This window comes from Ovis canadensis, chromosome X (assembly GCF_042477335.2).
Source record: "Ovis canadensis isolate MfBH-ARS-UI-01 breed Bighorn chromosome X, ARS-UI_OviCan_v2, whole genome shotgun sequence".
Classification (NCBI taxonomy): Eukaryota; Metazoa; Chordata; class Mammalia; order Artiodactyla; family Bovidae; genus Ovis; species Ovis canadensis.
Genome location: NC_091727.1, coordinates 33,451,217 through 33,478,659, shown reverse-complemented (window position 1 = coordinate 33,478,659; position 27,443 = coordinate 33,451,217). Strand labels below are relative to the sequence as shown.

The following is a 27,443-nucleotide window of genomic DNA, read 5'->3' as shown; positions in this document are numbered from 1 at the left end:
CACATAAATGTTTTTGTTTTGTTTTGTTTTGCTGGCTAGACAGACACATAATCATTCACTTAACATAGATATTAACATGTGTTAATTTTTATTTTCCCTTTTCATGCTTATTAGGAAACTAAATTGACGATCTTTGAAAGACGATTCCAGAGCATATGTTACGAAAAAATATGTAGAAGAAAAGAGAGAAGTGATTGTGTAGGACAGTAATGGTTACCTGAGAATAGCTAGAATGATTTATAAAAAATATATATATCATTTATAGCTACATGGTAAGAATGAGGCATTATTAACAATACCAAGCCTATGGGAATTTAGAGTCAAAATGGACTAGCCATTAAAATGGACAAATAAAAGGGATTATTATTTGGTAAAAGCAATATTCAATAGACCCTGAATAATATGCCAAATGGTTATCACTGCATCACGTGTACAATTGTAATTAAATATGGAGTATATGACTATAAGATGCACATTTCTTGGAGCTGAGAACTGTGAAAAGGTTGGTTGTCCCTGCCAGAAATGTAAGCTTCCTTGTACCGGTTTGAAACATTTATAATTCATTTTCACTGGTTTTCTTCTCAGTGCCCATAAGAATTAGCCAAGATCTGTTCAACTTCTCTGTTATTATTATTTTCCTACTTCATAGTGCCCTAACTTGTTCCTTATATTCCTTGAGGTTTTTTTTAAGAGTCTTTATAATCCTGCCACAGTTTTCTTTTTCTTTTTTTTTTTAACAACTTCACACATGCTGCAATGTCCCTGAGTATAACACTTCTAATTCCCAACATGTAATATCCTTTACACTTGTCCCCATATCTTTAGGCACATGCTCTTCTTGGCATGCCTTCCGCACTGCCCCCTCTGTTAGTTTCAGTCTTTATTTTTAAGTAATTTTTATTGAAGTATAGTTGCTTTACAATGTTGTATTAGCTTCTCTGGCACAACAAAATGAACCAGCTGTTCATATATCCCCCCTCTTTGGATTGTCCTTCCATTTAGGACACTGTAGTGCCTTAACTAGAGTTCCCTGTGCTATACAGCATTGGTCCAATCTTTATAGTCTTTCTTTACAGACTCTGTCAACACTGAATATCTCCTCTTTCCTTTGCTTACACTCTCACAATGATTTCTTTTTCTCTACTGGGCCTCCATGAGACACAGTTGCCCTACCTAATTTTTTTCCAGTGGTTATAAATAAGTTTTACTGGAACACAACGATGCACGTTCCTTTAGATTGTGAGTGAGGCTTGTGTGTGTATTCCAATGGCTTCTTTTTGTTATTTTTATTGTGGCAAAATATACATAACATATACCTTACCATTTTAACCATTGTTAAGTGTACAATTCAGGAGAAGGCAATGTCAACCCACTCCAGTACTCTTGCCTGGAAAATCCCATGGTTGAGGAGCCTGGTAGGCTGAAGTCCATGGGGTCGGTAAGAGTCGGACACGACTGAGCAATTTCACTCTCTCACTTTTCCTTTCATGCATTGGAGAAGGAAGTGGCAACCCACTCCAGTGTTCTTGCCTGGAGAATCCCAGGGACGAGGGAGCCTGGTGGGCTGCCGTCCATGGGGTCACACAGAGTTGGACACGACTGAAGCAACTTAGCAGCAGCAGCAGCAGCAAGTGTACAATTCAGTGGCATTAAGTACATTCACATTCAGTATGCAACCATCACCACTGTTCATCTCCAGAACATTTTCATCATCCCAAACTGAACTTCATACCCATTAAAAATCTTCCTAATCCCTTCTCCCTTAGCCCCTGCTAATCTCTATTCCATGTCCTTTCTATATAAATTTGACTATTCTAGGTATCTCTTGTAAGTAGAATCATGCACTATTTTATTTTTCATTTTATGACTGGCTAATTTCACTTAGCATAATGTTCTCACTTAGCATAAGGTTCATGGATGTTGTAGCATGTATCAGAATTTCCTTTCCTTTTAACAGTGAAGTGTACTCCTTTGTATATGTACACTGTATCTTGTTTATCCATTCATCTGTCAATAGACATTTGGATCATTTCCACCTTTTGGCTGTTATGAATAATGTGTTGTGAACACTGGTGTATAAATATTTGTTCTAATCTTTGATTTCTAGTTCTTTTGTATATATACCCAGAAGTGGTATTTTTGGATTCTGCCTAATTTTAATTAACTTTTACTATGTAAACTGCTGTTACCTTGTAAGCTTTGTGACATTAATGGTTCTGTCTTAGTCTTCTTCATCAGACTTGAGCACAGTCCCTGACATAATAGAGATTTGGTTTTAAGTGGGATTTTATGGGGATAAATAAAAGAAGGAATCATCTCCCTATTCACACAGAGAATACGCCTTCAGTGAGAGTGGGTATGGGCTGCTGTTACTTAAGTGCCTGCTGCCCATTCTGAGTCTCCCCAGAGAGAGCCCTATAGCAAGTCTAAATTACCAGCACTGATTCCTCAAGTATATATATTTTCTAAAAATTGCAGGTTCTTTATTTAAATAATTGAATGTTCAAAAATATATGGTCTGATTCTCACTGCCAATATAATTAAGTCCTAGAAGGCAGGGATATATCTCCCTTTTATGTTCTAAGTACATTCAGTGCCTGACATATGAATTTGTTGAATGAATTAATCAAGAAATCAGTTCATAAATTTATAGCAGCTTTTCCACATGGAGAAACTTCTCGGCTCTACTGCCACATGAGGAATCCTCAAATGAAACGTAGATGATGGTACTTTCTTGTTCAAGAGTTATTAATCTCCCCTGAGAGTGAAATTCTAGGAACTTGTTGTATCTGTCTTGTATAATGAAAATCAGTGTCATAGCAAGTTGTTATTTGCATGTATAGGAAAAAAATCTATATGAATGTTCTGTAATTTGAAATATTAATATTTACTTCAGCACTGAATTAGGAAAATTTTTCATGGGATACTACTAAAATTCAACTGTCCAAAGAGAAGCGTCTACATTGTAGAAATAAGTTGACTTGTGCCAGGGTCTAGCTCCAGCAGCCAGGGAATCAGCCTGAAGGGGTGAGTGGTGTCAGCAGACAATGATGTAGCCTCTGACTTGAGGTATAGGACTACATGTTTATTTAAAGCTTCAGGTTTTCTTTTATACTTTGACAAAAGCATTAGGTCAGAGGTTTGACAGTTTTAGTTTCCCCCACCCAAATTTATTGTCCCCAGAAATCATTGTTGCCCTACAAACAGAGTTCCTGCTTCAGCGATTCTCTCAGAATCAGCTTTACTATCTATTATCTACTTCCTATTATGTGTCCTATACTTAACTTGTGATTGCATTGTAATTCATGCTACATTCCTCAGTTAATTTCTTATCTTTCTAAATCCTGTTTGCCTCTAGCATCTTAAGATTGCTATCACCTAAAAAGGCTTCTCAGTGAAGCCAAGCCATGCCTGCGGGGCAAACCAAGACAGACAGGTCATGGTGGAGAGGTCTGACAGAACTGGAGAAGGGAATGGCAAGGCACTTCAGTATTCTTGCCTTGAGAACCCCATGAACAGTATGAAAAGGCAATATGATAGGACACCAAAAGAGGAACTCCCCAGGTCATTAGGTGCCCAATATGCTACTGGAGATCAGTGCAGAAATAACTCCAAAAAGAACGAAGGGATGGAGCCAAAGCAAAAACAATACCCAGCTGTGGATGTGACTGGTGATAGAAGTAAGATCCAATGCTGTAAAGAGCAATATTGCATAGGAACCTGGAATGTCAGGTCCATGAATCAAGGCAAATTGGAAGTGGTCAAACAAGAGATGGCAAGGGTGAATGTCAACATTCTAGGAATCAGCGAACTAGAATGGACTGGAATGGGTGAATTTAACTCAGATGACCATTACATCTACTACTGCGGGCAGGAATCCCTTAGAAGAAATGGAGTAGCCATCATGGTCAACAAAAGAGTCCGAAATGCAGTACCTGGATGCAATCTCAAAAACAACAGAATGATCGCTGTTCGTCTCCAAGGAAAACTATTCAGTATCACAGTTATCCAAGTCGATGCCCCAACCAGGAATGCTGAAGAAGCTGAAGTTGAACAGTTTTATGAAGACCTACAAGATCTTTTAGAACTAACACCCCCAAAAGACGTCCTTTCCACTATAGGGTTCTGGACTGTAAAAGTAGGAAGTCAAGAAACACCTGGAGTAACAGGCAAAATTGGCCATGGAATGTGGAATAAAGCAAGGCAAAGACTAATAGAGTCTTACCAAGAAAATGCACTGGTCATAGCAAATACCCTCTTCCAACAACACAAGAGAAGACTCTACACATGGACATCACCATATGGTCAACACCGAAATCAGATCGATTATATTCTTTGCAGCCAAAGATGGAGAAGCTCTATACACTCAACAAAAACAAGAGCGGGAGCTGACTGTGGCTCAGATCATGAACTCCTTATTACCAAATTCACACTTAAATTGAAGAAAGTAGTGAAAACCGCTAGACCATTCAGGTATGACCTAAATCAAATCCCTTATGATTATACAGTGGAAGTGAGAAATAGATTTAAGGGACTAGATCTGATAGATAGAATGCCTGATGAACTATGGACTGAGGTTCATGACATTGTGCAGGAGACAGGGATCAAGACCATCCCCATGGAAAAGAAATGCAAAAAAGCAAAATGGCTGTCTGGAGAAGCCTTACAAATAGCTGTGAAGAGAAGAGAGGTGAAAAGCAAAGGAGAAAAGGAAAGATATAAGCATCTGAATGCAGAGTTCTGAAGAATAGCAAGAAGAGGTAAGAAAGCCTTCTTCAGCAATCAATGCAAAGAAATAGAGGACAACAACAGATTGGGAAAGACTAGAGATCTCTTCAAGAAAATTAGAGATACCAAAGGAACATTTCATGCAAAGATGGGCTCGATAAAGGACAGAAATGGTCTGGACCTAACAGAAGCAGAAGATATTAAGAAGAGGTGGCAAGAATACACGGAAGAACTGTACAAAAAAGATCTTCATGACCCAGATAGTCATGATGATGTGATCACTAATCTAGAACCAGACATCTTGGAATGTGAAGTCAAGTGGGCCTTAGAAAGCATCACTATGAACAAAGCTAGTGGAGGTGATGGAATTCCAATTGAGCTGTTTCAATCCTGAAAGATGATGCTGTGAAAGTGCTGTACTCCATATGCCAGCAAATTTGGAAAACTCAGCAGTGGCCACAGGACTGGAAAAGGTCAGTTTTCATTCCAATCCCAAAGAAAGGCAATGCAAAATAATGTTCAAACTACTGCACAATTGCGCTCATCTCACATGCTAGTAAAGTAATGCTCAAAATTCTCCAAGCCAGACTTCAGCAATACGTGAACCATGAACCCTCTGACGTTCAAGCTGGTTTTAGAAAAGGCAGACGAACCAGAGATCACATTGCCAATATCCGCTGGATCATGGAAAAAGCAAGAGAGTTCCAGAAAAACATCTATTTCTGCTTTATTGACTATGCCAAAGCCTTTGACTGTGTGGATCACAATAAACTGTGGAAAATTCTGAAAGAGATGGGAATCCCAGACCACTTGACCTGCCTCTTGAGAAATCTGTATGCAGGTCAGGAAGCAACAGTTAGAACTGGACATGGAACAACAGACTGGTTCCAAATAGCCAAAGGAGTACATCAAGGCTGTATATTGTCACCCTGCTTATTTCACTTATATGCAGAGTACATCATGAGAAACGCTGGACTGGAAGAAACACAAGCTGGAATCAAGATTGCCGGGAGAAATCTCAATAACCTCAGATATGCAGATGATACCACCCTTATGGCAGAAAGTGAAGAGGAACTAAAAAGCCTCTTGATGAAAGTGAAAGAGGAGAGCAAAAAAGTTGGCTTAAAGCTCACCATTCAGAAAACGAAGATCATGGCATCTGGTCCTATCACTTGATGGGAAATAGATGGGGAAACAGTAGAAACAGTGTCAGACTTTATTTTGGGGGGCTCCAGAATCACTGCATATGGTGACTGCAGCCATGAAATTAAAAGACGCTTACTCCTTGGAAGAAAAGTTATGACCAACCTAGATAGCATATTGAAAAGCAGAGACATTACTTTGCTGACTAAGGTCCGTCTAGTCAAGGCTATGGTTTTTTCTCTGGTCATGTATGGATGTGAGAGTTGGCCTGTGAAGTTGGCTGAGCACTGAAGAATTGATGCATTTGAACTGTGGTGTTGGAGAAGACTCTTGAGGGTCCCTTGGACTGCAAGGAGATCCAACCAGTCCATTCTGAAGGAGATGAACCCTGGGATTTCTTTGGAAGGAATGATGCTGAAGCTGAAACTCCAGTCCTTTAGCCACCTCATGTGAAGAGTTGACTCATTGGAAAAGACTTTGATGCTGGGAGGGATTGGGGGCAGGAGGAGAAGGGAACGACAGAAGATGAGATGGCTGGATGGCATCACTGACTTGATGGGCGTGAGTCTGAGTGAACTCCAGGAGTTGGTGATGGACAGGGAGGCCTGGTGTGCTGCAATTCATGGAGTCGCAAAGAGTCGGACATGAGTGAGCGACTGAACTGAACTGAACTAATGCATTCCTAAGAATGTACGGAATCATTCACTTGTAGAGGGGTAATGTACATCCAGTTAAATTCAGCGTGGCACCTGAAAGACAACTTAATTTTTGTATTTGTAATTTCTTGCCCTATAAGCAGGACTACTTCTTCTAAAGCATCGACCTTATATTCTATTTTCCTATCTATAATTTCTTGTGTAGTAAGAGCTATGGAGACATTTTTGGACAGCTGATCGACAAACGAGGCAGTATGCACTTCTTTTGACAGGACAACAGCAGAAACCATAACTGAAGCAATTATGGCAATCAAGGCAGTTATTCCCACAATCAGAGCTGCAATGAATCTCTTAGGTCGAGAAATTAAGCCGTTAAATTCATACAAAACTTTCAATGCATAATCATCAAACCATTGTCCCTCTAATTTTACAGGAACCATCAAATATGGTGGCTACTTTACAGTCATCACAGCCTTATAATTACTATAATCATTCCCAACAACACAATTTGATATAAAAAAATTCACACATTCGACATTATAAAGTTTCTCCTTCACAAAGTCCCTAATCATTCCGATCACTGGCCAACAAAAAGGCATAGGGAGAATGCATGCAGGCCCTTACAATATATCTTTGTTCATTTAAAGGTCTATGTAAAATCACAGGTGCCATAGCAGCCAATGCTCTCCATAAATCAGGCTGCATGGGACCTGTTCCACCGAAACTCACTAAAGGAGGAACCCATCCATTAACATGCCACCTAGTAATTGCTAAAGGATAAGGGATGAATGAATCATTTCATATGGATCTATAAGGTTCTTCAAAAATCAAGTTCAATCATTGATCCGAAAGATAGGGGCACCCCCATTCGGTCAGAAAATGTCTGGTGGCAACAATGGGAATAGATAACTTTATGGCGTATATGCATTCTTTCCAACGGGGAAAGCCAGAAATTCTGCTAATGCTTTCCCGGGCCTGTAGTCCTTGTTCCTCAGAATCCGGAGGGGGTAGTGCACAGCTCAGAAAGTCCTTTAAATATGGGGCTGCCTGTTTTATGGCATCATACAGTTTTTCTTGTGCTCCCGGCATCAGCAGCTGTAAGGACCAAAAGTCTCTCTTGCCATTGCTTCTCAGAGAATCAGTAAGCATGCCTTTCAATGAAGTGCTAACGCATCCATTCAAAACCGGAGCTGATCCTTGTAAGGAGGAAGGTATGGCAAAGCAAATAGGTGGATAAGCTGACACACCTGAAAAATTAAAGGGAGTGCTGACCACAGCTTTAGCATTATTACGAGATAGATGGAAGCCCCGCCCAAAAGATGAGTATCATTAACAAAAACACGAATGGGCTCATTCATCCAATCAACAGGCTGGAAAGAAGGTGGATTAGGCAAATAGGCCCAGTGAACCTTTTCTGCCCTGGAGGGCCTCGGCTGTGTTGGCCAAGCCAACACAGCAAGCATAGCCACAAACATTACCATAGGACTGGCCTCATGTCTCCCCCTTTCTATTAATTCTTCAGCCTGCTGAGTGAGACGTTTCAGCTGGCCCCAAGCTGGTACCGTGTTGGAGGTGGTTGCTTGAGTACGATGATGGCGATGAGGTGGAATAGTATACGGTTGGATTCGATCAGCATGTCTCTCCTGAAGCACCAGGTGCATGAAGCGATGTACTAGCGGTGAAGCCTCAGGTGGAGGGTCACTCGCCCTTTGGCTTCTGCTTGGCTCCCTCAGGTCCTGACTCTACGAGCTTCTGATCTCCCCATCTTCCCTCGGTCCCGGACTCCAGGACTCCGGGGATCTCAGTGATCTCAGGGGTCTTGGAGACCTCATGGGACTGGACATGTCGAATCAGTCTGTCAGGAATCCAAACAGAAGTGGAATCCTGGGGAAACACACAAGCATACCCTCTCCCGCAAGTTAATAGTACATCTGGCCCTTTCACTCTCCAGAAAGGAGGTCCTTCCACTTGACCAGGGGCTGAGTCGTAGCCCCTTCAGGAATCCAGTGTCTTATCATTGCAGTCTTCCCCTGTGTGTCCACATTTAAATGATTAATTACAAACAAAGCTTGGTGTAGAACATGGTGTGGAGATGAATACTTAAATTCTCCCTGCCTTAATTTAGCTATCTGATTTTTTAAAGTCTGGTGCGCTCTTTCTACTATGGCTTGGCCTTGGGGATTATAAGGTATCCCTGTTGAATGCACTATAGAAAATTGTTGACAAAATCTCTTAAAAGCAGCAGAAGTATAAGCTGGGGCATTATCTGTTTTTATCTGTTCAGGGGGTCCTATTTGCGAAAAGCATTGAAACAAGTGCTGAATTACATCTTTTGCTGCTTCACCTGATCTAGCAGAGGCTGTAATAACATGAGAAAAGGTATCCACGGTAACATGCACAAAGGACAGTTTTCCAAAGGCCGGGGTATGAGTTAAGTCCTTTTGCCAGAGAGCATTAGGCCTAAGGCCTCGGGGATTTTACTCCTAATGGTGGAGATGGATTAGATGTTGGGCAATTTGGACATAACTTAACTATTTGTCTAGCTGCCTCCCTAGGGATATGAAATTGATACCTTAAACCAGCTGCATTTTGATGGTGAATTTTGTGAGAATTTTTGGCCTTGTCAATCTTTTCACGTAAGTTTAAAGCAATTACTTTAGTTAATGCATCTGCCAAAGCATTTCCTTCATGTAAAGGGCTGGGCAAGCCAGAACGGGCTCTAATATGTCCCACGAAATATTTCTTATCTCTATGCTTAATCTCCTTCTGTAAATCAAATAACAAGGAGAAGATGGTAGTCTTATTCTCTGGAATATTAGCAGTCTCAATATGAGGAAACAGCCCTACAATATATCGAGAATCAGTCAAAAGATTGAAGGTACGGTCTCTCAAATGTTGAAAAGCCCAAATAACTGCTCTTAACTCAGCTCTCTGGGCAGATGTCTCTTCAGTTACCTGAATATGGGATTTCCCATAATAATATGGGATTTCTCATAATAATTGTGACTGCTTTACATTAGAGGAACCATTGGTGAAAACTAAAATTGCCCCTTCCAAAGGTTGAGTAGAAAATTTCCTCGGAAAAATCACAGAATGTGTTTTCAAAAAATGCAAAAGGGGGCTTGAGGGCAAATGAAACAAACTTTGACCCCTGAAATCTATCAGGGCAACTTGCCAATCATCACTATTTTGTAAAAGAAATTGCAGTTGATCATTATTAAATGGAATCACTATATTTTCTACTTCCTTTCCAAAGAGTCCCACCCTTCTTTTTCTACCTTTTATAATTAATTGTGGCACCAAGCTGGGATAGGACAAAACTATTTTTCCTGGGGTCACTGATAGATGGAGCCAATGCAATGGGCCTTCTTGCCACAAGCACCCTGTAGGTGTATGTTCCATGGTGAGAATAATTAAATCCCATCCTCTGGTAATATTAATCCTAATTAACTGATCATTCAAAGCCTCATCCACTTTAACAAGAGCCGACTCTGCTTCACTAGTCAATATTCTCTTAGAACTGGGATCAGGATCGCCTTTTAAGCAATCAAACAGAGGCTTTAAATCTGCAGTAGTCAGTTTTAAATGTGGGCGTATCCAATTAATATCCCCTAATAATTTCTGGAAATCATTTAAGTTAGTAAATGATCTCTCCGCAGCTGCAAAGGGGCATGACTCACAGTATGGGTATTTAAAACCCTCCCTAAATAAGAAAAAGGAGGATTTACTTGTATCTTATCTGGAGCTATCTTCAAACCCCAGTTTTCCAAAGCCCCAATCAATTCAGATAAGATTTGTTGCAACAAGGCTCTATCCTTATGGGCAGCCAAAATATCATCCATATAATGTATCAAATATAGATCTTTATACTTTCCCCTAACATTCTGCACAGCTTGATCCACAAATTTCTGACATAAGTTGGGGCTATTTCTCATTCCCTGAGGCAAAACCTTCCATTGAAACCTTCTATCAGTTCAGTTCAGTTCAGTTGCTCAGTCATGTCCGACTCTTTGTGACCCCATGAATCGCAGCACGCCAGGCCTCCCTGTCCATCACCATCTCCCGGAGTTCACTCAGACTCACGTCCATCGAGTCCATGATGCCATCCAGCCATCTCATCCTGGGTCATCCCCTTCTCCTCCTGCCCCCAATCCCTCCCAGCATCAGAGTCTTTTCCAATGAGTCAACTCTTCGCATGAGGTGGCCAAAGTACTGGAGCTTCAGCTTTAGCATCATTCCTTCCAAAGAAATCCCAGGGTTCATCTCCTTCAGAATGGACTGGTTGGATCTCCTTGCAGTCCAAGGGACCCTCAAGAGTCTTCTCCAACACCACAGTTCAAATGCATCAATTCTTCGGTGCTCAGCCTTCTTCACAGTCCAACTCTGACATCCATATATGACCACAGGAAAAACCATAGCCTTGACTAGGCGGACCTTAGTCAGCAAAGTAATGTTTCTGCTTTTGAATATACTATCTAGGTTGGTCGTAACTTTTCTTCCAAGGAGTAAGCGTCTTTTAATTTCATGGCTGCAGTCACCATCTGCAGTGATTTTGGAGCTCCCCAAAATAAAGTCTGACACTGTGTCCACTGTTTCCCCATCTATTTCCCATGAAGTGATGGGACCAGATGCCATGATCTTCGTTTTCTGAATGTTGAGCTTTAAGCCAACTTTTTCACTCTCCTTTTTCACTTTCATCAAGAGGCTTTTTAGCTCCTCTTCACTTTCTGCCATAAGGGTGGTGTCATCTGCATATCTGAGGTTATTGAGATTTCTCCCGGCAATCTTGATTCTAGCTAGTGTTTCTTCCAGTCCAGCGTTTCTCATGATGTACTCTGCATATAAGTGAAATAAGCAGGGTGACAATATACAGCCTTGACGTACTCCTTTGGCTATTTGGAACCAGTCTGTTGTTCCATGTCCAGTTCTAACTGTTGCTTCCTGATCTGCATCCAGATTTCTCAAGAGGCAGGTCAGGTGGTTTGGTATTCCCATCTCTTTCAGAATTTTCCACAGTTTATTGTGATCCACACAGTCAAAGGCTTTGGCATAGTCAATAAAGCAGAAATATATGTTTTTCTGGAACTCTCTTGCTTTTTCCATGATCCAGCGGATGTTGGCAATGTGATCTCTGGTTCCTCTGCCTTTTCTAAAACCAGCTTGAACATCAGGGAGTTCACGGTTCACGTATTGCTGAAACCTGGCTTGGAGAATTTTGAGCATTACTTTACTAGCATGTGAGATGAGTGCAATTGTGCGGTAGTTTGAACATTCTTTGGCATTGCCTTTCTTTGGGATTGGAATGAAAACTGACCTTTTCCAGTCCTGTGGCCACTGCTAAGTTTTCCAAATTTGCTGGCATATTGAGTGCAGCACTTTCACAGCATCATCTTTCAGGATTTGAAACAGAAACCTTCTATAGGGCTGTTTAAAATTAGCTGAAGGGAAAGTGAAAGCAAACCTTTTACAATTCTGAACAGCCACGGGGATGGTAAAGAAACAATCCTGTAGATCTATAACTATCACATTATATTGAAAGGGCACAGCTACTGGGGAAGGGAGACCCAGCTGAAGGGCCCCCATGTCTTCCATAGTTGTGTTTATAGCTCTTAAATCTTGTAACAATCTCCATTTTCCTGATTGCTTCTTAATAACAAAAATAGGAGTATTCCACGGGCTATTAGAAGGCTCTATATGGCCAGCTGCCAGTTGTTCCATAACTAAATCCTCAGCTGCCTATAGCTTTTCAGCTGTTAAGGGCCATTGCTCCACCCATACCGGATCATCAGATTTCCAGGTAATAGGGTCGGCAGCAAGAGCAACAGCCTCTAGGATAAATTTGAATATCCTAAACCTTCTCTATTTTGGTTAGGAACCATTTCTAATGAAGAAACAATTCCCTGCTGATCTTTACCAAACCCCTTGTCAGGATTATACCTCATTTGCAGCATTTGGTTAGTAACCTTTTCACCTGGGCTGTATAAAAGCATTCCCATCTGAGATAATATATCTCTCCCCCATAAAGAAAAAGGTAGTGAAGGAATCACATATGGACAAAAGGTGCCTTGTGCCCCCTTCTCATCTGACCATGTCAAAATTTGTGAGCTCTTAGCAACCGAGGGCACTGACCCTATTCCCACCAAGCCGGCATTGGTCAAATGTGTCGGCCAGGAGGAGGGCCAATCTTCTCCATAAATGCAAGAGACATCTGCTCCTGTATCCAATAGCCCTGACATTCTATTTTCTTGAATTCAAAGATCTTTCAAAGGCCTAGAAGCTGTAATTTCCTGCACCCAAAAGGCTAGATCACTAGATCCAAATCCTCTGGGGCCCCTAGCTTGAGAAGACAAGGTTCTTCTTGTCTGATAATAAGGTAAAAGCAAAAGCTGTGCTATCCTTTGACCTTTATTAATTTGCACAGTTTTGGCAGGCAGCGAGATCAAAACTTTAATTTCCCCAGTATAATCAGAGTCTACTACACCAGGCACCATGGAAATTCCTTGGAGGGAAAGCAAGCTACGCCCCAGCACAAGTCCTACAATGCCCTCAGGTAGGGGGCCAGCCACTCCCATTGGAATCTGGAATCGGAGTAACCGGTATGTCAGGGGTTAATATTCTTGTGGTGGTGGAACTGAGGTCCAGTCCTGCGCTACCTGGGGTTGCTCTGAGGAGTTCTGAGATGGAACAAAGTGAATAAAGGGATTCAACACAATTGCCCCTATTGTTGTCTGGGGCCAGCGCTGCCCCTGCTGCCCATTTCCCTGAAACTGGGGAAAATTACTTCCTTGTACTTGAGGGGTGAGCGTAGTCCCATCCTTATGGAATTTAGATCTACAGGCTTTTGCCCAATGATACCCCTTCTGGCACTGAGGGCAAGGTGTCTTTAGAGGGTTAGTTTTAGTCTGTATTGGCACGGCTTGTTGTCCCTGCTTGGCAGGACATTGCAGGCAAAAATACCCGATTTGGCCACAAGAGAAACACTTTTTATTTGTAGAATCGTTTCCATTAGGATTAATCTTTTTTCTCATTCCCTGAATAACTTGGGCAGCAGTTTCTCCCCTCAAGGCTGTGGCTAAGGCAACTCCCTGCATAAAGGAAGTTCCTACTTCCTGGCAGGTCTGTGTGTAAGTCCAAAGACTTCCTTTACTTCTAACACATCTAAGCAATGCCTGACAGGTAGAACTGGCATTCTCATAAGCCAATTGTTTAAGAACTATCTCTGCTGGCTCAGTACTCTTAATAGTTCTTTCTACAGCAGTTTTCAATCTGGCCACAAAGTCTTCATATCTCTCATCAGGTCCCTGTTTGATATTACTCAAAGTGGATAACTTTCCATCTGAAGGAGGCAAAGATTTCCATGCCAAGATACCTATGGCCATAATCTGATTAAGTGCTTCTTTAGACAGCTTTGCTTGGGCTATGTTAGATTCGTATTCTCCATCTCCTTTTAATGCCACAGATCTCACTATCCTGAGTTGTGCGTCATTAGAGGTTTTGTTTTCTGCTGACTGTAGTCTAGCCAACTTATCATGCACTGCCAACCACAGGAGGAACTCTCCTCCAGGAAGGCAAGCCTTTGCAACCGTTCTCCAATCATATGGTGTCATCCACCTTCCAGCCAAGGCATCTAGCAGGGTGAGTGTATAGGGGGAGGTAGACCCATAATCATGACAAGCTTGTTTAAGCTCTTTCAGTAGCTTATATGGGACCGGTTCCCATTTTTCCTCTTCCTCACTTCCCCCTTCTGTTTTGGTAAAGACTACTGGAAAGGCCACAGAGAATTCCAAGTCCCCCTGTTGTTCCTCTTCTCTTCTAGCCTGGGTGAGGCCCCCCCGAGGGGGTTTTCTCCAAGAAGCACTCTCTGTATACTGTGCACGCATCTGCTTCAAAAGCTCCTTTGTTTCAGAAAACTCTTTATCTTCCTCAGCCTCAGGCAATGCTTTGGGAGGCTTTGAGGGCAAAGTGGGGAACTCCTGGGCCCTGGGAGGCACAAATGGAGGTGGCAGCGATCTCATCTTAAATCAGAAAGTGATGCATAAATTTTTAAAGGTTTGTGTAGAGGAGGAGGGGCCTCTCTAGGGTGCCCGGCTGCAGCATCCTGCAAGTCCTCCCTCTCCTCCAGAGGTAGTGCACAGTCTCCCTTCTTTTTTTTGTTAATGGCAGAAAACATGATCTGTGCAGAAGGTGGAGACCCACCATCCACCTCTGTGGCCTCTCCCATAGGCTGTCTAAAAGCCTCATGCCGAGGGTCCAGGACGTCCCTAATCATACTGCACAGAGCAAAAGCATCCACAGGAACCTTTTCTGGCCCATGCAAAGTATAAAACAAATGTAACCGATCTGCAACCTTAGTCCAGGTTTCTAGATTTATGGTGCCCTCCTCAGGAAACCATGGGCATTGCTCTTGGACAAAAATTAGAAATTTAGACAGTCTTCCTGTGCTTACTTTAATGCCTCTATGGGCTAACATGTGAAGTAATATTTCAATAAACATTTGTCTATTCTTGGATTCAGAGAGACCCATTTTCCTAGAGAATATTTTTATTCCTTCTGTACCCTCCTCACCCTGCCTTAACTGCAGAGGGGTGCTGGCCACCCACAGGTACAATCCTAACCACTCCGCGTTGCAGTCATGAAGTTACTTACCCTTCAGATGTCCCTGTTTGAGGGCTCCACTTGCCGGAGTCCAGCTACAGCAGCTAGGGAATCAGCCTGAAGGGGTGAGCGGTGTCGGCAGACAATGATGTAGCCTCGGACTTGAGGTACAGGACTACATGTTTATTTCAAGCTTCAGGTTTTCTTTTATACTTTGACAAAAGCATTAGGTCAGAGGTTTGACATTTTTAGTTTTCCCCACCCAGATTTATTGTCTCCAGAAATCATTGTTGCCCTACAAACAGAGTTCCTGCTTCAGCAATTCTCTCAGAATCAACTTTACTATCTATTATCTACTTCCTATTATGTGTCCTATACTTAACCTGTGAATACATTGTAACTCACTTTTATTTCTTATCTTTCTAAATCCTGTTTGCCCATAGCATTTTAACATTGCTAACTCCTAAAAAGGCTTCTAGCTATTCTTAATTGTTCTTAAACCCTAAGCTCAGCAAACTTCTTTTGAAATAAACATTGCCCTCACAAATAGGTCTCAGATAACAATCCTTCCCTGGCCTCAAGCTGTGGCCTATGTGCTCATCCTGGAACATTCTTTGTAAAGATCCTTGAACAAATGTTAATGGTTACTTTATAGATTACTATAGGTTACTGCAGAAGGAGTTGTGCTTTCTCATGCTTCTCTCAAGAACAATAAGTACTTTAACATTCTTTCCAGGCAACTCAACCGAAGAAAGGAAGTTCAGTTCAGTTCAGTCACTTAGTCATGTCCGACTCTTTGCAACCCCATGAATCGCAGCAAGCCAGGCCTCCCTGTCCATCACCAACTCCCAGAGTTCACTCAGACTCACATCCATCGAGTCAGTGATGCCATCCAGCCATCTCATCCTCGGTCGTCCACTTCTCCTCCTGCCCCCAATCCCTCCCAGCATCAGAGCCTTTTCTGATGAGTTAACTCTTCACATGAGGTGGCTAAAGTATTGGAGTTTCAGCTTCAGCATCATTCCTTCCAAAGAAATCCCAGGGTTGATCTCCTTCAGAATGGACTGGTTGGATCTCCTTGCAGTCCAAGGGACTCTCAAGAGTCTTCTCCAACACCACAGTTCAAACGCATCAATTCTTCGGCGCTTAGCTTTCTTAACAGTCCAACTCTCACATCCATACATGACCACAGGAAAAAACATAGCCTTGACTAGATGGACCTTAGTCGGCAAAGTAATGTTTCTGCTTTTGAATATGCTATCTAGGTTGGTCACAACTTTTCTTCCAAGGAGTAAGCGTCTTTTAATTTCATGGCTGCAGTCACCATCTGCAGTGATTTTGGAGCCCCCAAAAATAAAGTCTGGCACGGTTTCCACTGTTTCCCCATCTATTTCCCATCAAGTGATGGGACCAGGTGCCATGATCTTTATTTTCTGAATGTTGAGCTTTAAGCCAACTTTTTCACTCTCCTCTTTCACTTTCCTCAAGAGGCTTTTTAGTTCCTCTTCACTTTCTGCCATAAGGGTGGTATCATCTGCATATCTGAGGTTATTGAGATTTCTCCCGGCAATCTTGATTCCAGCTTGTGTTTCTTCCAGTCCAGCATTTCTCATGATGTACTCTGCATATAAGTTAAATAAGCAGGGTGACAGTATACAGCCTTAATGTACTCCTTATCCTATTTGGACCCAGCCTGTTGTTCCATGTCCAGTTCTAACTGTTGCTTCCTGACCTGCATACAGATTTCTCAAGAGGCAGGTCAGGTGGTCTGGTATTCCCATCTCTTTCAGAATTTTCCACAGTTTATTGTGATTCACACAGTCAAAGGCTTTGGCATAGTTAACAAAGCAGAAATAGATGTTTTTCTGGGACTCTCTTGCTTTTTTGATGATCCAGCAGATGTTGGCAATGTGATCTCTGGTTCCTCTGCCTTTTCTAAAACCAGCTTGAACATCTGGAAGTTCATGGTTCACGTATTGCTGAAGTCTGGCTTGGAGAATTTTGAACATTACTAGCATGTGAGATGCGTGCAATTGCGCGGTCGTTTGAGCATTCTTTGGCATTGCCTTTCTTTGGGATTGGAATGAAAACTGACCTTTTCCAGTCCTATGGCCACTGCTAAGTTTTCCAAATTTGCTGGCATATGGAGTGCAGCACTTTCACAGCATCATCTTTCAGGATTGGAAACAGCTCAACTGGAATTCCATCACCTCCACTAGCTTTGTTCATAGTGATGCTTTCTAAGGCCCACTTGATTTCACATTCCAGGATATCTGGCTCTAGGTGAGTGATCACACCATCAGGATTATCTGGGTCATGAAGATCTTTTTTGTACAGTTCTTCCATGTATTCTTGCCACCTCTTCTTAATATCTTCTGCTTCTGTTAGGTCCAGACCATTTCTGTCCTTTATCAAGCCCATCTTTGCATGAAATGTTCCCTTGGTATCTCTAATTTTCTTGAAGAGATCTCTAGTCTTTCCCATTCTGTTGTTGTCCTCTGTTTCTTTGCACTGATTGCTGAGGAAGGCTTTCTTATCTCTTCTTGCTATTCTTCGGAACTCTGCATTCAGATGCTTATATCTTTCCTTTTCTCCTTTGGTTTTCGCCTCTCTTCTCTTCACAGCTATTTGTAAGCCCTCCTCAGACAGCCATTTTGCTTTTTTGCATTTCTTTTCCATGGGGATGGTCTTGATCCCTGTCTCCTGCACAATGTCATGAACCTCAGTCCATAGTTCATCAGGCACTCTATCTATCAGATCTAGTCCCTTAAATCTATTTCTGACTTCCACTGTATAATCATAAGGGATTTGATTTAGGTCATACCTGAATGGTCTAGCTGTTTTCCCTACTTCCTTCAATTTCAGTCTGAATTTGGCAATAAGGAGTTCATGATCTGAGCCATAGTCAGCTCCAGGTCTTGTTTTTGTTGACTGTATAGAGCTTCTCCATCTTTGGCTGCAAAGAATGTAATCAATCTGATTTCGGTGTTGACCGTCTGGTGATGTCCATGTGTAGAGTCTTTTCTTGTTTTGTTGGAAGAGGGTGTTTGCTATGACCAGTGCATTTTCTTGGCAAAACTCTATTAGTCTTTGCCTTGCTTCATTCTGCATTCCAAGGCCAAATTTGCCTGTTACTCCAGGTATTTCTTAACTTCCTAGTTTTGCATTCCAGACCCCTATAGTGGAAAGGACGTCTTTTTTGGGTGTTACTTCTAAAAGCTCTTGTAGGTCTTCATGCAGCCATTCAACTTCAGCTTCTTCAGTGTTACTGGTTGGGGTATAGACTTGGATTACTGTGATATTGAATTGTTTGCCTTGGAAATGAACAGAGATCATTTTGTTGTTTTTGAGACTGCATCCAAGTACTGCATTTCGGACTCTTTTGTTGACCATGATGGCTACTCCATTTCTTCTAAAGGATTCCTGCCCGCAGTAGTAGATATAATGGTCATCTGAATTACATTCACCCATTCTAGTCCATTTTAGTTTGCTGATTCCTAGAATGTCGACGTTCACTCTTGCCATCTCCTGTTTGACCACTTCCAATTTGCCTTGATTTATGGAGACCTAACTCCTTCATCCCGGGACCATGCCTGCTTGATGAGGAGAGTGGGTTGGGGACATGCCTCCATTTTGTCAGAAATGCCTAAGTCATCTCCCAACAAACTTGTAATGTGTTATACTGGCAGTATCACATTGACTTTTTTATACCCAGGAAAATCAAGGTCTTTCATCTTAGCCAGCTTTCAAGATGTCTGGTCAGCCACTCTTCAGTAGAGCCTTACTTAAATGTCTCTCTATATGCTGGCCATTTTTTTCAGGCTTACTTTTCTGTAGTGTCCATGTGTTATCATCTTCACATCTAATTTTCAGCATAGCTCAATAATACCCTCTACTGTAAATTATATTTGGTACTAAACTATGGACTTGTATTAGGTCTTTTATCTTTATTTAAATGATTCTATATTTTTTTTCCTGTAACAATTATTTGTTTTAAGCCAGTCCACCAATAATTTGTATATAGTTGGTTTATAAACATAAATTTAAGTTTTAGATTATCCATTGAACCTCCAAATAACTTCATGTGGGGAGAAAATTGGAGTAATTTGGTGAAGAAACTGAAGAGTAACCTTTTTATTGTTTGTCCACATAGCTCCATAGTTTTAAAAGTTAAGGTTAATAGCATTTAGAAAATTAAGATGAATGATAAGCAATATATTTTAGCATTGAGTGAGAAATAGTGAACCCATGTTACTGTAGGAAGAAACAAGAGGGAAAGACAGGTCTAAGTGTAACAGTAAGGGTTTAGAGCCTGAGAGAATGAAAGGTTCAACCAAAATTAGTCTTGGCTATTTAGTGAAGCTACCTAGAGGAGGATAAATGGGAAACTCTGTCAGGTCCGTGCCCTCAGGACAAGACAAAATGACAGAATCCTGAAGATAGTCAAAAGAAAATATAACCATAGGTACCAGTGAGCCTAAGATAGTAAGTAAGGAAAGAAACCTGAATGAATTCTTAACTTTCAGTGCTTGCTCTGATAGTTTCACTTCCATTATGTAGACCTTATTCCAAAGTTGCATATTTGCTTTAATGTGATATATTTTTAAGTATATTTTAAAGTATCCCTAGATACTCATTTTTTTTCAGTTAACCTTTTTTGAGATAATTATAATTTCACATGTAGTTATAAGCTATAATGTATGTGCACCCTTAACTCAGCTCTACCCCAGTGGTACATTAACCTTATTTATAATATTACCATAGACATCAACAATGATACAATCCACAATAGCATTTATATTCCTCAGTGTGCATGTGCACATGTTTTTTAGTTCTTTACAACACTGTCACATGTGTACATTTGTGTATCCATCATCAGAGTCAAGTGAAGAATAGATCCATCACTACAAGGATGCCTTGTGCTACCCTCTTATAGACACATTCACCCACCCCTCCAATCCCACCCCAGGTCTTAACCTCTGGCAACTGCTACTCTGTTCTTCATTTCTATCATTTTGTCTCTTCAAAGCTGCTATATAAATAGAATCATACTGCATGTAACCCTTTGTTACTGGCTTTTTTTTTTTTTGTCACTCAGCATAATGCCCATGAGATTTACCTAAGTTGCTGCCTGTATCAACTGTCAATAGCTGTTCCTTTTCATTGCAGAGTGGTAGTCCATGGTATGGATGTACCAATATGTTTAACCATTCACCCTTGAATGGCATCTGGGTTGTTCCCAGTTTTTGACTGTTACAAATACAGCTAGTATGAACACTTATGAACAGAGTTTTGTATAAACATAGATTTCATTGCTTTGAATAAATGTCTAAGAGCCCAGTTGCTGGATTGTATGGTAAGCACACGTTCATTTTTGTAAGAAACTGTCAAAATGTTTTCCAGAGTAGCAGTACTATTTAGATTTCTGCCAGCAAAGCATGAGTGACCCAATTTCTCTACATCCTCATCAACATTTTATATTATCACACACACACACAAAAATTTGCCACTATAATGAGTCTGTAGCGCTAGCTCTTTATGGTTATAATTTGCATTTCCCTAATATGTTGAAGCTGAAACTCCAATACTTTGGCCACCTCATGCAAAGAGTTGACTCATTGGAAAAGACCCTAATGCTGGGAAGGATTGGGGGCATGAGGAGAAGGGGACGACAAAGGATGAGATGGCTGGATGGCATCACCAACTCGATGGACATGGGTTTGGGTGAAATCTGGGAGTTGGTGATGGACAGGGAGGCCTGGCGTGATGTGATTCATGGGATTGCAAAGAGTCGGACATGACTGAGCGACTGAACAGAACTGAAATGAATGGCTAGTGATGTTGAATACCTTTTCATGGGCTCATTTGCGTGATGTTTATGTGTAACCTGACTCCACCTAAAAATGTTAGGAGTGTGAAGGACAGGAGACAGGATTTGTCTTGAAAAAATAAAATTCTGCCAGATTTTAATTCCCAAATCTACTCCCAGATAGAGAAAAGAGAGCTGGCCATTAACTCCATTTTGTATTGTTGTTGTTGTTTAGTCCCTATGTTATGTGTCCAACATTTTTGTGACCCTATGGACTGTATCACCCCTCCCTAGCCCACCGCCCCCCAGGCTCCTCTGTCCATGAGATTTCCTAGGCAAGAATAATTAAGTGAGTTGCTATTTCCTCCTCCAGGAGATCTTCCTGACCCAGGGATCGAACCAGATTTCCTGCGTCTCCTGTGTTAGCAGGCAGGTTCTTTACCACTGAGCTACCTAGGAAGCCCTAACCCCATTGTTTTGTAGAGTTCTAACATGTATTTCTAAAGCAAGGACATTTCAGTCAATTGTAGTCACCCCTAATTGCAATAGCACTCCCTTGAGCTAGATCAAAGGGTTGATGAAATGTCTTTTTTTGAGTTTCAATTATGCACTAGGAAGCACTTCTTAATTGCAGGCATCCTTTATGAATTAGCCTCGTTATATATTTTATTTGGAGATACTCTTACTGGACTCTCTAATCTGCAGTAATTTATTTATATACTAAAAGTACATTTATTTCTTATTTGTAAACGTTTGGAGATATTCGTTTGTTATAGAAAGTGCAGTTACAAATTGCAGTTTGTTTCATTTTTAGATTATTTTTCAAAAGCTATAATGCTGCTTAGGCTCTGGAAATAGCTAAATGCAATTACCTTAGCATTTTGTTTTCTTTTCAAACAGTCATTTTGTCTGCTTCTTCAAATGCTTCCCTTTATCTTTAACAGGTTGATTTAGTGAATATCGGAAGCTCTGACATAGTAGATGGAAATCATAAATTGACTCTTGGCTTGATTTGGAATATAATCCTCCACTGGCAGGTAAGAATCCTGATGATTTTTTTTTTTTGGAGGGGGAGTACGTGGAATGGGAGGTAACACATTGCTGATCCTTCCTTTAATTTTTGCTCTTGACCTGCAAAACAAATGTGTATCTCTAACAATGGAAAGCCCATCTCCATAGTGCTTCACTTTAAATTGGGATGATTGTCATTTGCATTGTGAAGTATCAGCAGATTATAAAACAGGTTCTAGCACGTTTGCAGGAGTATTTTTCTAAATTTTATTTCACTGGGTACAAATGAGGCAAAATAATCTGTTAATATGTTAATAAAACTATTTTCAAAAACATGTGTCTTCTGTAACTCACCTAACAGTAAATCTACATGGTTTTGTAAGAAGAGAAGTATTTTTTTTTTCTGTTAATCACTATCAAATCAATAAGACTTTGTGAATCGTGTGTATTCTCAATGTAAACTAATGCCAATAAGAGATTACTGGGATATGGTGATCTGTATATCTGTTATATACACAAACTCACTTCATAGTTTGATTTGGAAACTGTATTGTTTTTCCAGAACCACCTCAGCAAGGGTCTTCTTTTTAAAAATATTTTATTTTTAATTGGAGGATAATTGCTTTACAATATTGTGATGGTTTCTGCCATACACTGACATGAATCAGCCATAGGTATACCTATCTCCCCCACCTCCCTCCCCATCCCACACCTGTAGGTTGGGTCACCAAAACGGATCACAAGTCATTTGGTTTGGTGAAGATTATGTAATATTTTATTCAGACTGATATGAGCTTAAGTTTTAACTTCTCCATTTACCATCTTAGTGACATTGAATATAATGTTATCCATTTCTGGACCAAAATTCCCTTACTATCAAAAGTTAAAAAAAATAATGACCATATATATTTCTTATCAGAATTAAATGAAAGAATTCCATAAAGCACTCAGTACAGAGTAGCATTTTCATGAGAGGCATATCTTGCCAATAATGCTTTATTTCCCACTCATATTTTTAAAAATGGAGGATAATTGAGATGCTGGCTCTTTTCAGTAGTAGAGATTTTTTTTAATATAAAACAGCTTTTTTTAGATCAAAGGTATATATCATAAATGTACCTGTTCTATGTGTAAAATTCAAAGTATACCAAGTTGGTTTAGTTGTATTGCCCAGTGCTTCTCAAACTATTTTGACCCAATCTGTCAAAAATTTTAGAATAGTTACAGAATAGTACAGTCATCACAACAATCTAATTTTGGCACACTTACACAATTCTGAAAATAAATCTCATGTCCATGTTACCATCACTCCTCTTTCCCACCCCAACCCTAGGAACCATTCATCTATTTTCTGTCTCTGTATGTGTGCCTTTTTGGATATTTCATACCCAATGCACTCATACAATACATATTCTTTTATATCTGGCTTCTTTCACTGAATATAATCTTTGAGGCCCATTCCTATTGTAGCAGGTACCACTACTTCCTTTAGTAAGGTTGACTTTCATCTTGAATTGTAGATTGGTCCTGCTCAGAGTCAGGCAGCATGTAGACCAGAGGTATACCTATTCAACTCAGCACCCATGTTGTTCTCCCAATTGACTCACATATCTTTTTATTCTCAACACTCTGAACTGGCTTAGTCCTATTTTATAGCAATATGGAGAGAGAGAGAGAGAACAAGCATAGCAGCTCACAGCAGAGAGTGGCTCAAAAGAGCCCAAGGTTCCCAATTCAGGGCCTTTTTCATATAGTGATGGTATCAGATAGAACCAGCAAGGCAGCATAGGATCCTCCACCTAACTGGTTTCCTTCTGTTGCTCAGTACTTCTCAAACTAGCTTGAGGAAGGAACCATCTCGCGTGACCCCCCCAACCCCGCTTTTCCACTATATGTAAATTACAATGAAATTTCAGCATTATGAAAATGAAATAAAAAGACACAGGGAACCCAAGCTTCTTTTTTATCACCAAACTCACAGACATAAATAGGACTCTAAAATTGCTACAGATGTTTCTAATAGACTATCAACAGTTGTTTTTATCTTATAGCCCTTTTATCTTATAACAAATTGTTCATGTTGTAGCCACGCATTCCAGGAAACAAACTCACTCAGAAGGACAATGCAGATAGTGGGGTGCAGTTTATTACACTGGCGGGCCCAAGGCAGAGTCTCCTCTTAGCCAAGGACCCCGACCGGTTTTTGTGAAAACCTTATATACCCTAAGTGTATAAGGTTCCCTGAAACTAGTCTGAACAAAGGAAAAAGAAAGAGACAATCAAAATTAATCCACCATCATATGCCTTAAGCCTAGGTAGTTAACAGTGGACAGTTATCAATAGGCCTGTGGTCACACCCCAATAAGCATAATAGAATGTATGAATCTATTCAGTTACACAGATAATTAGGGTATTCTTTTAGGCTTCAGACAGCCCTGGGGCTCTTCCTTCTGGGGGCCTGGTTTTCCATTTGGTATGTAGTTTCCATAGATACTGGGCATATAGCTCAAAGTCCATAGTCCGGCCCAAGATGGAGTTCTGCTTTCAAGTCCTGCTTTTCCTGTTCTGTTTCCTCCTTCATTCATGGAGAGACCCCAGAGTGCAGAAAATACTTTGAGTTGCACAAATGGTGGGCATGACAAAGCCAGCAGGAGGACTTACGCTTGCTCAGAGCTCCCGAAGGCTATTTTAACTGTATGCCTCACTCAAACTGTGTCTCATAGTATCTCATCCTTTCTTATTTCCTCAAAAGCCTTTCCAATTTTATCTCAACTCACTGCAGAACAGTTTCAAAACCGTCCTGTCTGATCTTTTCTTTGTTTGCTTGTGAGTGTGCTCATTTTTATTTTATTTTGTTTTTAAATTATCACGGGAAAGGACTTTCACATGAGCAGTAGAGAAGGAATGCTTTTACAGTCTTTCCTGGTCTGAGACTTCTCTTACAGTCTTCTTTTTTTCCCTGTATGTCCTTGCATCACCATTTCCATTTGATTGCAAGGATGTAGACTCTTCCCAGCCTCTACCTCCTTCCCTCTCTTCTATCACACTGTCCTGGTCTCTAAAACTTCTAAAACACTGTTTATGAGTTACCCCCACTCAGTACTCCTCATAATAACCCAGTGAATCACAAAAGATATTTTTACCAAGAGTGCGTATTTGCTTTCCTGTTAAATAGTCAAAGAAGCCCTCGAATCTCAGTCAAGATTAAAGGACATTCTGGACAACCTAATACACTTTCCAGGCCTATCAGGTTAAGAAGGACATGAAGTGATGGAAAGATGTTAATCTTTGGTTCCAGTGTTACATACTTTGCTATTACTCGTACCATGGTGGCCTCTCTGAACTTGCAGAAACTCTGGAATGTCCATCCCATTTCCTCTATCACTGGATTTCCAATTTCTACTTAAATGAAATCATTAGCCAGAAAAATAATGACTGTATTGAGGAGCAAGCACCTTTGAGCAAAATTGTTAAGTAGAAAGTATGTGTTAGGTGTCCCTTTCTTACATCTTTTAAAAGTACAAACCATCTTTTTTTTTGTGGAGGAGGGGGTTTCAACTCAGTTCTGGGAACCAGCTGGAGATAAAAACACATCCTGCTAATGAAGGCAAATCCGGTCCCTGTACCCAGACACAGAATTAATTCTCAGAGACAGAGCTTTGGCTGAAGTAGAAAAGAATAGCTTAATTGCTTTGCCAGGCAAAGGGGGCCACAGGGGGATTATGCCATCAAAACTGTCACCATACCTAGGGGGGTGGTTCATAGTGAGGAGTTTTATAGTAAAGGTTCAAAGGAAAGAGTGTGATCAGCTCATGGATTTTCTTCTGGTTGGTCGGAGGGAAGGTACGTGGGAATCAGCATCATCAACCTTCTGGTTCCAGCCAGTCTGGGGTCTACAGTGCTTGTGGGCAATTTCCAATTATTACCTGTTAATTTCTTCCACCTGGTAGGGGTTTCAGTCTCTGCAAAACAGTTCAAAGGTATTGTTATATGTATCCCTTGAGGGAAAACTAGGACCTTGCTCCCAAGGTTGCACTATTGTTTTCTTGACTGCTCCTCCCTGTCTCTGTATCTCCTTACTTCCCTAATTAGCAACCGTTTGAACCTGCTGATTGGAACTCAGGGAAGGTCTTGGAGGCTGCTGCTGCTAAGTCACTTCAGTTGTGTCTGACTCTGTGTGACCCCGTAGACGGCAGCCCACCAGGTTCCCCCATCCCTGGGATTCTCCAGGCTAGAACACTGGAGTGGGTTGCCATTGCCTTCTCCAATGCATGAAAGTGAAAGTGAAGTTGCTCAGTTGTGTCCGACTCTTAGTGACCCCATGGACTGCAGCCTACCAGGCTCCTCCATCCATGGGATTTTCCAGGCAAGGGTACTGGATTGGGTTGCCATTGCTTTCTCTGTTTGGAGGCTGAAGGAAGCCTATTTCCTGTAATTAAGAAATGGGGGACACAGGAAGGCTTTTATGTCCAGGAGTCCCACAGGGTTCTTGCTCAGTATCAGGTTGAGCCACTAAATTGAGCTGGTATCAGGTCGGCCCCCACCTTTGCTGGCTGCCTACAAAGAAATACCCAGTTGTAGGGATCCTGCACACTGGAATGTTTGTATTATCTTATATGGGTAAGAGAAAGATGGATTTTGTGCTGCTGAAAGCCCTTTCTGTAACTTCCTGCCTACCTAGTGCCTTCTGGGCAAAACAGGCCGTAATCCGGTCTTCTGCAGGCCTTTCACACACTACCATCCATTCTTTGTCTTAAGAGAAAACTACTCCTTCCTCTCTGCAGTCATGCCCCTCTGCTGTAACTCCTTTTAGTCACAGGATGGATTCTGGGACACAGACTCTGAGATTGCAGGCAGGATGTTAATGGATACACACCCAAGAGCCTTCTTGAACTCTGGAAAGCTGGGAGCTAGAATGAGTCTTCAGAGTTGTGCTTAGTGGGGCTGACATGGCTGAGTCTTTATACACTTTCCCTTTATCAGTTGATAGGTGGGCTGTCCTAGGAGGGTTGTGACCTTAGGTGACATGCCTCAGAAACTCAAGTAGTTCCTGAGGGGACTCAGGGGTAACTTCTGCTCATGACAGTTGGAGAAACAAGCCCCTTCCTTAAAGGAGAATCCAGGTAGTATGTCTCCACGTCTATCCCACCTTCTTTGCCCCATTAACTCCTGGTCATTTTTTTAAAATGAGTGCTCAAAGACATTTCTTCTTTTTTCCTTTTAAAAATAGCTGTATACACCCCCCCCCACACACACACACACAGTTATTTAAACTATAAATAACTCTCGGGGCAATGAGCTCTGAGGGTGGGGGACTTTTTTTTTTTTTTTTTTTTGCTTCAAAACTTACCTTAGGAGCAGCTCAGTGTCTCACTGACTGTGTGTGTGTGCTTAGCTGCTCAGTCATATGTGACACTTTGTGACTGCGTGGACTGGGGCCCGCTAGGTTCCTCTGTCCATGGGATTATCCCTGCAAGAATACTGGAGTGGGTTGCCATTTC

The 27,443-nt window shown here is 41.2% G+C and overlaps 1 protein-coding gene across 7 annotated transcripts in view; it reads left to right on the top strand.

Annotated features, from left to right (window-relative positions):
- Window positions 1–27,443, top strand: part of DMD (dystrophin) — a 2,687,035-nt gene that overhangs the window by 847,039 nt on the left and 1,812,553 nt on the right. For all 7 annotated transcript variants that reach the window (XM_070291485.1, XM_070291489.1, XM_070291490.1 and 4 more), the window contains exon 5: window positions 21,876–21,968. In XM_070291485.1, coding sequence (XP_070147586.1) covers window positions 21,876–21,968 — 93 coding nt within the window. The remainder of the gene's footprint in view (window positions 1–21,875; window positions 21,969–27,443) is intronic.